This window comes from Gobio gobio, assembly GCF_949357685.1.
Source record: "Gobio gobio genome assembly, chromosome: 4".
NCBI classification, from domain to species: Eukaryota; Metazoa; Chordata; class Actinopteri; order Cypriniformes; family Gobionidae; genus Gobio; species Gobio gobio.
Genome location: NC_137100.1, coordinates 33,474,897 through 33,489,145, shown reverse-complemented (window position 1 = coordinate 33,489,145; position 14,249 = coordinate 33,474,897). Strand labels below are relative to the sequence as shown.

The 14,249-nt window shown below is 37.1% G+C and overlaps 1 protein-coding gene across 2 annotated transcripts in view; it reads right to left on the bottom strand.

The window, feature by feature from the left end:
* Nucleotides 1-13,834, bottom strand: part of cds1 (CDP-diacylglycerol synthase (phosphatidate cytidylyltransferase) 1) — a 41,166-nt gene extending 27,332 nt beyond the window's left edge. For both annotated transcript variants that reach the window (XR_013816373.1, XM_079815138.1), the window contains exon 1: nucleotides 13,345-13,834. Coding sequence is in view for 1 of the 2 variants with exons in the window: in XM_079815138.1 (XP_079671264.1) it covers nucleotides 13,345-13,410 (66 nt within the window). In the remaining variant the exon portion in view is untranslated. The remainder of the gene's footprint in view (nucleotides 1-13,344) is intronic.
* Between the last annotated feature and the right edge of the window lie 415 nt (nucleotides 13,835-14,249).

Genomic DNA, 14,249 nt, shown 5'->3' with positions numbered 1-14,249 from the left:
CACAGGCAAAGCACTGCTACTTGGGCGCAGAGATACACGCAACACATGAATCCCACAACTTCGGTCACAGTAAATGCCCAAATTAAGTGTTATATTATGGGTTTTTTTGTGCAGGATTAACGTTAAGTGGGAGATTTAGTAGTGTTTAATGTTTTGTTATGCTAGTTCAGAAGAGTTTCTGTTATGTTGGGGTTTTTTGTAGGGTTAAAATTGTGGTGACAAGTAGAGCATGAGCTTAGTTTGAGAACAGATATATGTTAAATGGAATATATCGCTGTCCTCATTCAGCCAGTGCTATGCTAATTCTACCAAAGCATTTAGTAACACAAGGTGGCATTTATTGAACTAGCTAGTTAAAGCTAGTCAAGTTTCCACTACTAAAAATTTTACATTACATGATATTTTTAAGTTAAATGTATGAATTAGCTTACTCAAATATTTCAAGTTAATTTCCTTAAAAGGGATTTTGACTATACCTACAGCTCTTAAAACCAATCAACCAGTGTACTTTTAAATGGGCTATTTCACATGGTCAGTGTTTTAGTTTGTTCCCTAATGTCCACTTATAATGATAGTCATTCAAAATCATTAACCGTTTCAAGATCAACTGATTTTGTTGTTACCAATACAGATTATTGAGTTTTTTTGACATGTCCGATTTTATTTTTTTATTTATTTCTGCAGTTACAAATAATTACATTACATTAGACTACAATTTAAAAACACAATATGGTTTTATAATAATAATTATTATTATTATTATTATTACGTTCCTTAAAATACATTGATATGCAAATGTAGACGGTCATATGTTAACATTGTTATATGCTGGCAAAAAATTCAAATTTTTTGTTTGTTTGAGTATTGTGAGCCTTAGAGTATTTCTCTACACAACAATTAACATTTTTATTTTCAAGCAAGCAAGGAAAATCCATGAAATGTGTCTTTTAGAAGCGGGAGAAATGGCTGTGTATGTGTCTTCAAGAGCTGTGTCCTCCACACATGTATCCTCCTGCCTATAAGAGTCAAGAAAGTGAGGGGATAAAAAGACTAGCCTGCTGATTAGCTGCTCCATAAATGAGACTACACTAATCCCTGAGAGAGAAAGAGGGAAAAGCTCCAGTCCAGCTCCATCCCAGAAGGCCTTGCACACACCAAAACATTAACACACAAAGGCAGCCATCAGCAACCACATCTCTCATTCAGTTTCTACCTACAGAGCCGGTATCTGTAACAGAATATGCTGAACAGGCAAAGATCATATAACCAATGAGCAGAGGAAATGCCAAATAACCTGCCAAATCATCACTTCAGCAGCCTATTAAATCCTCTTTGAAGTGCTTCAAGGGTGAAAATAAAGTGTCAGTAAAGGACGATAGCCTATCTTCTGCAGACTTTTTCCCGGGGGATGATTGACAGCTTGGCCCAGTTTTCACTGTCCCTTTAAATACTTTACAGCGGTGGCAAAAAAACCGGACTGATCAGGAATTCATACTGTTGCAGCAAATACCAAACTGGACATGCTCAATGCTGATGTCAAAAGCGGATGAAGACGAGTGGATGCAGCAGAATTCCAAACACAGCATTGCATACTGTATTCTGTGCTAATTAATCCACTGTTGCATAATGGGAGAAAAACACTGCTAAAAATACCAGCACAGTTGCTCATCAGCATAAATTCTGCAGAATACAACACAGATTGCACTGAAAGATGTGTCCTGAGAAAGGACTATGGCCCACATGTGTTAGTCAATCAAACACTCAAACACTCACTCACCCACTGAGTTTGGGTGGGACTAACATGGAAGATGGGGAGTGTTTAGGCAATATGTTTAGAAAAGTCAGAAATGCCTTGCAGAAGTTTTAACCATGAAAACTTCTTGTCACCTAGCAATTAGTGTTGTCCCAAATATACAGTTTTCAATAATATTGATTCTGAATAATTGAAATTGTTTAAATACCAATTTTCTGCAGTATCGATACTGGCTGTGTTCGATGCATCAATACAACGATCATCACTCCTTGCCAATATGAAAATCAGTAAGACTGCTTCTGTATTGATTCCACAACATGTGCACAGATGTGTAGAATGCACTTAATTCAAATACAAGAACAGCATTGAAAAAGTTATTGAATAGTACAAAGTGTCTGAAATTAATGAACAGGATAATAGGGCTATGCGATTAATCAAATTTTAGTTTTGATTTCGACATCCAACAATCATAAAAAATGATAGTCGCGATAAAATTATCATTGTGCCACATTACGTTCCTTTCCTTTAAAGTGGTGAGCTTTCACCTCTCATTAAAAGCCCAAACTTAAGCCCAGATCAGTAAAATCTTGTAATGTGAATGACTGATGTAATATGAAGTCTGCGGTGGGACATGCTTTATAAAACTAAAAAGGTAGTAAAAGTGCATTAAGCAGTGAAAGTGATCTTGCATTGTTTCCCAGATGGCTTTCTGTACTAGCCTAGAAATCTAGACGCACCCTAGCGGCAGAAAATTTATTTTGCCGCGAGTGTAGTCTAGCAAATCTCCTGAGAGCTGGAAAAACCAAACTCTGGTCAGGCCAATCACAGCGTGTGTAAAGAACAAAGAAGCTGGTGAACAGCGGTCTTTTGAATCGGCTTTGGCCGCGACTCTGGAAGACTTGGAATTAAGCTTTTCTTTGAGAAAAGAACAAAGAACGGCACGTAAGTCATTCTTAAGAAAAGAAGATATGTTCGAAGTTTTGCCTTGCGGATACGGCGAAAGTCTATCAACTAACGTTAGCTCGGCTTCACCTTCTTCTTTGCTCTGGTTGGTTGTGGCGCTGTGGTCATGGTCATGGCGCCATCCAATTGCGTGCAGAGGGAATTTGAAAGACAACCGTTTATCCCGCCCCCTCGGATTGAGCCCTGTAAATGGTGAGTTTCCAGACCCAACATCTTGATGTGGGTCTGGCTTGTCAGGCCATTTCTGTACACCTTGTATCGAAAAACAAACAAGTAAAGTAGGCCTATACTTGGAGCTATGGGTCAGCTACGGCTAAATGGTTGATTTATATTCAGTTTCTCAAATTGGCTATTAGCTGAATACAATACCATTACATAGATTTACACGAAAAACCTAAAACATTGTTTATTTAATTTGTATATTTCTATTGTATCTGCACTATTGTTTTTAATTACCTTCTGCTGTTCATACTGCAGAGATCCTGGTCAACTGCCTACTCTGCCTATAGTTAGCAACAGCCCTATATGCAGCGTTCAATAAACAGCTGTTATACTAAATTCTGTAGAGAATTTTAATTTGGTACTGACCCGTAACGTGATTTGTATTGTATCGTGGCCTTTGTATCGTAACGTGACTTTGGTGCCGATACACAGCCCTAATCGATACACTAGTGCCAGCTGTTTAAACAGCTGGGATAAAAGCGGATGTGTGTCTATATTAGATCTGTGCATAAGGACTTAAAGTGACAGTAGCCTAATAAACCTGCTGCCGCTTGTCATTAGTGTTAATCTAGTCGCCCATGGTCCACTGGCTGAACATCTATCGGCACACTTTTCTGGAAACACTTCAGGAGTTTCATGTGATTGGTTGAATTCTACAGGACGCCCGCGAGACGTGTGTGTTGCGTTCTTTAACGGTCCGCCTGGAAACAAATTCTATGGCGCCAAACCACCTTGTGGAAGTAGAACGCTGTCGTGTTTACAACTGTGACAATGAATGCTCACCAGGATCAACTAAAGGGCTTGAATTTCAAAAGTATGTGAAGTTCACGGCTCCATTGTTGCAGTTAACATGCACAACGTTCTTGAATGAATAATTTATAGATGCACGGTCTGTTATTGCAGGGACATCGACATTTTCACGCCCCTAATGACGCGGAACAAAACAAACTGTAATTGTGTTACATGTTAGTCAAACGTCCTCGTTGATTGCAGGTCAACCCCTTGACTAATCTTAATCAAGCAACAACAGACAAAGAGAAAATCACTCACTGCTCTCCACTGAATAACTTCAGTAGCTTTAATAAGAATCAGTGTATATATATCATTTATACAGAGATGTTTTATTTTTACATTTGTTTATTCAATTTCTTACTTGAATACTACTGTAAAATAAAAAATAAAATAAAGCACCATTTATTTCATTTGTATATTATACTGTATTTGTAATGTGCATCTTTGTTCGTATTTTAATAACAAATATAAAATAATGAAAAATAAATGTAATCTTCACCCGCCCCTATTTTGGCCTAAATAGTCGGTCATTCTTTTTTCTTTTATATTTTGTGAGCTTGTAAGACTACATTTTTTGAATCGTGATTTTCCTGAAAATAAATTGCGATATATTTTGCCATATCGCTGTACTGTAAAATAACTTGTGAAATATTAGCGTTTTTTTTAATTAACAGTGCAGTAGCTTTCTATGGTAAATTGCAGAAGTAGGACAAGATCACGAGAAGAGAGGCAATCTATGGCAGAAGCCAGGCTGGAGGACGTGCTGCACAGAGGTTATGACGGTCCAGTCCACTGAACTCCAAACACTGCTGAGGTGGTACATTGAGCAGAGCACCATGCTAAAGCCCAGAGAGACTCAGGCTAATGAAGCTTCTCTTAGTTATGGGAAAAGAAAACAAGATATTAACTGAAAACCATGAGACTCAGCTCTAAGTGAAAGTGAAGGGCTGTAAATTCTGCTAGTTACTTTGAGTGATGGAAAGAGACTGACCTTGAGAGAACTGGCTGAGGGGCTCTAGATGGACAGGCAAAGCTCGGCCTGTGTGACATCAGCGTTAGTCTTATAAGGTCAGTGGTCTCCAGGACAAAAACACAATGTTCTTTCAGAGCCTTTGTGTTTCTCCGACTAAATCTGCAGCATTTATTACCATAAAAGGATAAACCAGTTGCCCTTGCAGAATTATTTGTGAATAAACAAAAGCTCAAAATATTTTATGCATAATCAACACTGAATATGCTGAAGTCTCCAGAGTCTTGGTCACTTGTTTCCAAAGTAAAGTAATAACTGTATCCTTTTATGGAATTAATTTAAAGGGTTAGTTCACTCAAAAATGAAAATTCTGTCATTAATTACTCACCCTCATATCGTTCCAAACCCGTAAGACTTTCTTCAGAACACAAATGAAGATATTTTTGATGAAATCCGAGAGCTCTCTGACCCCCCCATAGACAGCTATATTTAATTAACACTTTCAAGTGACGAGAATACTTTTTGTGCGAAAAAACAGAAATACTTTATTCAACAATTTCTTCTCGCCTGTGTCAGACTCTTACACTGTTGACGTAGTGTAAACAGTGCAGTGTTTTCTAGTTCAACTCTTTGAGAAATTGTTGAATAAAGTTGCTATTTTTGTTTGTTTTTGCAAACAAAAAGTATTCTCGTCGCTTCATAAAATTAAGGTTGAACCACTGTAGTCACATGGAGGATTTTAACAATGTATTTACTACCTTTCTGGACCTTGAAAGTGTTTATTAAATAGGTGTATATGGTGGAGGGGTCAGAGAGCTCTCAGATTTCATCAAAAATATCTTCATTTGTGTTCTGAAGATGAACGAAGGTCTAACAGGTTTGGAACGACATGAGGGTGAGTAATTAATGACAGAATTTTCATTTTTGGGTGAACTAACCTTAAATAATGTAATGCTTATTTTATTCATTTAAATACTTCATGTTTATTTTATTATTAATAAATATTAAATAAGTATACATATATTAAATACACAGTGCTGTGCAAAAGTCTTGGGTATTTAAAAATTGTTTTAGCCTTATTTATATATTTTGCTGTAGTGTATCAGTAGGAAATATCAGTTTACATTTGTAAACATTCTTTTTGCCATTAATTGTAATAAACCAGTGACATTTTTGTATGCACAAGGAGTCTGACAACAGCCGGTATGATCTGATCTCACCATCATCAAGTCCATCTGGGATTACAGGAAGAAACAGAAAAAACTGAGACAGACTAAATCCAGAAGAACTGCAGAAACATGTCTAAGATGCTTGAAGAAACCAACCTGCAAAGCTACCTGAAAAACAATGTGCAAGTGCTATAAGACAAAAGCTGTTTTAAACGCAAAGGGTGGTCACATATTTGATTTAGAGTTAATTGATAAATAAAATCTACTAATTAATATTTTTGAAAGCATTCTCAATTTACAACATTTTTACATGTGCCTAAAACTTTTCACAGTACTGTAACTTTGCGCTTTTCAATAATGTTTACACGTTAGGTCAGTAGGTGGAGAGTAGGTGGTCTTTTGTGGCTTTTTAAACACATTTGACCACATGAGCATCTACACTACAAAAGCAATCAGGTCAAATGCGTTTTCGACTACCTCTGGGAGTAGTTGAAAGCAGGGTTCCTACACAATTTTCATTTCAAAATTCCATACTTTTCCAGACTCGAATTTCCAGACTTCCTACAGATTTTTCCGACCATATTTAATTTGTTCTGATAAAATGTTTTCAAATTCAACTGCTAAAAAGTGTTACATTCTAAAGATTTAGTATTGGCGTTTTTGCCTTTTATTGGGATAGGAAAGTAGCTAGACAGGAAGTAAGGAGGGAGAGAGAGGGGGGCGGGATTGGGAAAAGTCCATGAGGCAGGACTCGAACTCGGGTCTCCCGAAGCACAACAGCACTACATGGCGACGCACTTACCCACAATGCTATCGGCACCGACAAGTATGTTACACTCTGAGTCAAAACCTCTATGTAGGCTATCTAATATTTAGAAATCCTATATTAAAATTGTGCCTTTTGTGACCTTAACGATCAAAATGCTAAATCAGTCACAATTTTTTTAAAGGGTTATTAATTAACCCAAAAATTTTATTTCTATCATAATTTACTTACCCTCATGTCATTCTAAACTAATAAGACTTTTGTCAATCTTGGAAATCTTGGACACATGAAGATATTTAAAGGATTAGTTCACCTCAAAATGAAAATGTCCTAATCATTTACTCACCCCAATGCCATCCAAAATGGCAACCAACTCAGTTGGTTGCTCAAAAACTTAATTTATCTTTCACTGAAGAAAGTAAGTCATGGATATCTTGGATGGCATTGAGGTGAGTAAATGATTAGGACATTTTCATTTTGGGGTGAACAAGTCATTTAATAAAGGGACTGAAATCTCTCAGATTTAAAATATTAAAAATGTTAATATAATAAAGTCTTATGGTTTTGAAAGACATGGGGGTAAATAAATGACAAGTTTTCATTTTGGGTGTACTATTCCTTTAAGGACTCCACTATCGACTCTGTTTTATCCTCAAACCCAACTTGCTTTCTCAAACTACAAAGTGCTGTGTTAACCACTGTTGAACTGTGAAAAGGAAGGAACACACAGGTCTGACCTTTACTGCCATAGCTAGTTTTTCATTCATTGAAAAAAACGATTGTGTATATATTTATTATATACATTTAGAAATCCTTAATTTTATATTTAGAAAATGAAATAGGGACAATAGTCTGGAAACATAAATATTTTTCCATACTCTTGATTTATTTTTTCCATACTTTTCCAGACCTGGAAATTACTCAAATCAAATTCCATACTTTTCCAAACCCCTTAGGAACCCTGTGAAAGTGAACAACGAACAAGCTCAAAACGTTTTAGACCCCGTTTACACCTGTATTTATCGCTGTCCACTAATGATCTGATCGACCAAAACGCATCTTAATACCAGGTGTAAACCAAGCAGCAACCTTCCGGTCTCTCTCTTGAATCCAACACGGAAGTGACTTAAACTGCAATTCATTGACTGGCTGCTAGAGACATAACTCATCCGTTTAAATTATATCAAATAATTAAATTTCTGCTTAATTAAGGTCATAGCCACTTGAGTGACAGCTGGATTGCCCCTATTGTCGAGCTAGGTGAGTGTGATTTCAGCAACCAGGCACCTCAGCTCCTCCCACCTTTTCTCATCCACACTCGTTTATTCTTACGCTTTTGTTTTTTTTTTTCACAACAAGCGATCATTATTGATAGAGCAAGTTTTCGGTTTACAGTATCCATTTTCCCCGATTCCGATCTGCTGCGTAGATCACGTGACGCGCTTCCTCTGGCACGATAATCTTAATAACATTTTGTAGTGTGTGATGCTTCACGAATTTCAAATCTTGTAGTGTGAGCATGTTTAAGATTTGAGGGAAGAAAATCTGCAAAGATTCTCCTGAAGTGTGTGCTGCAACCAGATTTTACAATCGGATAGGATTTTAAAACTCCTGTAGTGTGAGCCAGGCATTAGCCAAGAGTCTCAGCTGCCACTTTGGGCTTCAAAAATGCTCTTCAGAAACCTGCGGGTGATGTCACAGACACTACATTCATTGTTTTATACCGTTTATGGTGTAAACAGGGCCTCTGACTAAATCTGCGGCATTTATTTCTATATAAAGGATAAACCAGTTGCCCTTGCAGAAATATTTGTGAATAAACAAAAGCTCAAAATATTTTATGCATAATCGACACTGAATATGCAGAAGTCTCCAGTTTTGGTCACAACATTTAAAGAAAATACAACTCTTGTTTCCAGACGAAGTAAAATAGTAACTTTATACTTGTAAATAATGTTATTGACATAATTTAAATAATTACATTTGGTTCTCTTATGGGAAATTTTGGGTTGAAAACCAACAATGTTCTTAGTCCTATAATATAACTATCATGAGAAACGGTATATGGTCTACATAAGACAGTTCAAGATTACATAGACATGACAGGAAGCCTTCACACACAGATCTCCTTCTAAAGCCTTGTCTGTGACTAAAAACATTTGTAACTGTAATTACGGAGTCATGAGTTCAAATCATCCATTTCCAGGATGGCTGCTGAGTTACTCACTTCTTAACTCTTCCAAACTGTGGCCAAGTGATTTGTTGTCACATATGAGCTACCCCAACGCTCAGCTAACATCATCACTACATCATTTTCAGGGAAGAGGAAATGGCTCTAGCCAATCCCATATATACACCATTGCACAAGACTAAATAGATTGTAAATAGATTCTGTGTTTGATAGCCTTAAAGCTAAGCATATGATTTGTCTATAGGGTATTCATAAAAAAACTAAGGAATTGATAACTGATAACAAAACACTGAACACTGACTTTGAACTCACAATTTGAACTAAAGAACATGCGTGTTATTCAATAATTTCTTAACTCATAAAACCTACTAAATTACACTTCACCAACACAGAGCTGACTCAAAACGTATCTTTCAGCTCTTAAATAAATATTTCCCAATATACAGGTGCTGGTCATATAATTAGAAAATCATCAAAAAGTTGATTAATTTCACTAATTCCATTAAAAAAGTGAAACTTGTATATTATATTAATTCATTACACACAGACTGATATATTTCAAATGTTTATTTCTTTTAATTTTGATGATTATAACTGACAACTAAGGAAAATCCCAAATCCAGTATCTCAGAAAATTAGAATATTACTTAAGACCAATACAAAGAAATGATTTTTAGAAATCTTGGCCAACTGAAAAGTATGAACATGAAAAGTATGAGCATGTACAGCACTCAATACTTAGTTAGGGCTCCTTTTGCCTGAATTATTGCAGCAATGCGGCGTGGCATGGAGTCGATCAGTCTGTGGCATTGCTCAGGTGTTATGAGAGCCCAGGTTGCTCTGATAGTGGCCTTCAGCTCTTCTGCATTGTTGAGTCTGGCATATCGCATCTTCCTCTTCACAATACCCCATAGATTTTCTATGGGGTTTAGGTCAGGCTAGTTTGCTGGCCAATTAAGAACAGGGATACCATGGTCCTTAAACCAGGTACTGGTTGCTTTGGCACTGTGTGCAGGTGCCAAGTCCTGTTGGAAAAGGAAATCTGCATCTCCATAAAGTTGGTCAGCAGCAGGAAGCATGAAGTGCTCTAAAACTTCCATGTATACGGCTGCGTTGACATTGGACCTCAGAAAAGGTGCTCACAGTGGACCAACACCAGCAGATGACATGGCACCCCAAACCATCACTGACTGTGGAAACTTTACACTGGACTTGGATTGTGTGCCTCTCCTCTCTTCCTCCAGACTCTGGGACCCTGATTTCCAAAGGAAATGCAAAATTTACTTTCATCAGAGAACATAACTTTGGACCACTCAGCAGCAGTCCAGTCCTTTTTGTCTTTAGCCCTGGCGAGGTGCTTCTGACACTGTCTGTTGTTCAAGAGTGGCTTGACACAAGGAATGCGACAGCTGAAACCCATGTCTTGCATACGTCTGTGCGTAGTGGTTCTTGAAGCACTGACTCCAGCTGCAGTCCACTCTTTGTGGATCTCCCCCACATTTTTGAATGGATTTTGTTTCACAATCCTCTCCAGGGTGCTGTTATCCCTATTGCTTGTACACTTTTTTTCTACCACATCTTTTCCTTCCCTTCGCCTCTCTATTAATGTGCTTGGACACAGAACTCTGTGAACAGCCAGCCTCTCTTGCAATGACCTTTTGTGTCTAGCCCTCCTTGTGCAAGGTGTCAATGGTCGTCTTTTGGACAACTGACTTGACAGCAGTCTTCCCCATGATTGTGTAGCCTACAGAACTAGACTGAGAGACCAATTAAAGGCCTTTGCAGGTGTTCTGAGTTAATTAGCTGATTAGAGTGTGGCACCAGGTGTCTTCAATATTTTCACTATATTACTATATTACACTATATTATATAGATACAGAATTTGGGATTTTCCTTAGTTGTCAGTTATAATTATCTAAATTAAAAGAAATAAAAATTTGAAATATATCAGTCTGTGTGTAATGAATGAATATAATATACAAGTTTCACTTTTTGAATGGAATTAGTGAAATAAATCAACTTTTTGATGATATTCTAATTATATGACCAGCACATGTACACTGTAAAATCCAACAGTGATTCTAACTAACACTTTTTAGTTAACTTTACTTAAAGCTACACTATGTAACTTTTCCGTCCACTAGAGGTCGCCTGTTCAAAACAAAGGCGTAGTTTGATGACGGCACGTTTGAGCGCAGACTCTTGGGACATGTAGTCTTTACCTCACAGCCGGTGGAAAACAGTCAGGATAGGACTCGGGCAGAAATCATGTTCATGGATGCGATTATTAACGTTACTGTAGTGAAGCAGAGCAGGACCGAGTGTTGTGGAGCTGAGCAAGGCCGCAGGAGCGATTGAAGAGCAGGACTGTTATTATGGCATAGTCGCCGGCGGGACTTTTATTATGACACGGTTGCCGGCGCCACTTCCTCTTTTCCAGTCATGAGTTTGAGGTAACGCAACTCTGTTTATCGTATTAGATATATCTGAGTGTGTTGAAAAGGAAGTTATGACGTTCGCTCGGCGGCTGCTATGACACTTGTTCACACTGCAGTGAGAGTAAAGTGTTTCACTGAATAAAACCGGAAACCAAGGGTGACGCAGATATGACGCAATCGACAGGCGACTCCCTCACACGCATATCCCACACGTCCCGGTTCCTCGGTTAAAATAGCAATTTCTCACGATTTACAAATAGTTGGAAACATTTGGGATATTCTAAGTACTCAACTGAACAAAATATATAACACTGGCCTAGTGGTTTCTGGATATTTTACTGCAAAAATCCTACATAGTTCACCTTTAATGTCTTAATTTAATTGTAAAGATCTAGTAATATGTACTATTCACATACTATGCTTTGTTTACTCAGAAAACCCAAGTTAAGATTAATTGATTGGTTTGAGTGCCATTTTGTCAAGCATTAAAAAACCTAACCATTATGGTGATCAGTGTTCCCTTTGGTTGGGCACTTGGAACATTCATATTATTGTAACTCTTCCTATCGATGCAGTGATGCAACAAGAAATCACAGTAATCACAGGAAGATAAGTAATAAATAGGTTTTAAAAGTTGATCAAACTTCTGACTGAATAATTAACTATAGTTAATGATTTAGTCAGAAATTAAGACACCTTTTAAAAGCATCCAATGTAAATCTTCCCTTCATGTCGTATAATGGTTGTTTACAATTTTATTTCTAATGCTTACGTCATAAACATCTTGTGAAACTTTTAATTGGGTTGAAATAATCCACCTATATTTCTAACAATATCTTGCAGTTGATCATGCTTGAGTCACACACAGACTTCAGCATTCAGCATGCAAAACACAACAATGGTAACAACAATGGTAGCTATACTAAGTCCAGAGTAAATCTAAAGTAAAAGATCAAGAACTCTCTACAGTTCTTTTTTAGTTACTATAACTTTTGTGTAAGTGAACTATACTAAGCATTTGTTAGCACAACACACTATTCCTATTTCACTTTACTTGATTTTTTAAGGCAATCGGTTTGCATGCTAATTAGATTTTACAGTGTACCAAATATATAACTCTAAAACTAAATAGTTTTTTTTTTAGCTCAAGAGAGCATCATAACTTTACTATCCTACAAAAACTGTTATTTGAAACAGTTGCCATAATAAAATGTTTTGCAAAACAATTTCTCTGACATACAACAGAATACAGAAAATATTGTTTAAACAACCAAAACAACTAGCAACAAATGCCTTGGCTAATCTTAGAGGAATAATTCACACACAAAATGAAAATTGTCCTCATTAACTCACCTCCTTTCAAAACTGACACATTTCTTTCAACAAAAAAGATGATGATGATCACCATTTATTTACTTTCATTGTATGAAAAGAAGCAATGAAAACGAATGGAGAACGAGATATCATTCAGCCAACTTATTTTGTGTTCCATGAAAAAAAGTCATGCTTGTTTGTTACACGAGGGCGATTACATTTTCGTTTTGGGATGAACTATTTTTTTTTAAATACATGGTTTCTGAACTCTAATTTAAATTAGGCTACATTAAACAGCTCTGTATGACACACCAGCTGACTCTGACAGCTGACCGTGTCTCAAACCCTAATGAGCTGCCTACCTAGACAGTATTTGTGGGCTTGACAAACGTACCCATTTGATGCTCAAAATGTTAAGAAAGTTCCAGACGCGTCTATGATGACCAAAAATGCTGTCTAGGTAGGTAGCTCACTAGGTTTTGCGACACAGCCACTGACTCTGGTTTGGCAGCGTGTTTGCCTCAGCAACTTCATATGAGGCAACCGACAGTTGCAAGATAAATAAATTAAAGGGGCAGTCCCATAACACAAATGTCACCACATATAATGCTAAAATTACCTTAAGCGAATTGTTTTTGTGTAATATCTACTCAGGTTGAAGCGGTCGGACTGGTTCCTCGTTAGCTGCTTAGCTAGAAGGTCATTCGCAATCGACTGAGAGAAATAAAGCCTCCTGAATGAACGTGTGCTCCATGGCATAAATTACCTTGTCACTGATGTTTTCCGTGCCGTCAGGGTCTCCTCCTCCTCCTCGTCGTCTCAGCTCCGTCATTTTTGCTTATTTCAGTCTAAATGATACATAGATATCGTCGGAGGTCCGTGTTAAAATGAAGCAGAGGGGGGTTCGTGTCAGTCTCAGTAATCCGGTTAATATTACCGACTGTGACCATCAAATTGTCTCCCGCGGCAGGTTGAGGGACAGACAACCTGCGTGCATTTGTTTATGCCCGCAGATCTGCTGCTGTTTTGTTAGTTAAGTGAGAGTCCAACCTCCCCTCTCTCTCTCTTTCCCTCTCTCACTCTCCCTATGTCTCTCTTTACCTCTCTCACTCACTCGGTGACTCAACATAAAGAGGAAACACTGCTCCACTCTGCGGCTGGAGTTCTCAAACTCTTACGACAGTCCAAATGTGTCTGTTTCTGTGGACGTTGTGAAGTACCTCACCACCACAATGTTCTTTTTGTAACCCTGAACCTAAAACTCTCACACAATCTTTTTTTATACTGTATACTGGCTCTCCTATAATTGTTAACGCATTAAAGTTAATAATTATCCTTGGGAAGTTTCTAATATGCGAATGTCCTATTTATTAAGCCCTCCTTTAGGTTTTTTACAGGTCTAAAAAAATATTGCATTGAATGAATGAATTGAATTACTAAAAATAAGATTTGTATATATAGGCCTAGGCTATATATATATATATATATATATATATATATATATATATATATATATATATATATATATATATATATATATATATATATATATAGGCTATATATAGATATAGATATATAGATATAGAAAATATATATATATACAAATCTTATTATGAGAATAGTAGTCCGTGGAACTTGTTTATATGTGATACAAGAAAATGTGTAAATGAT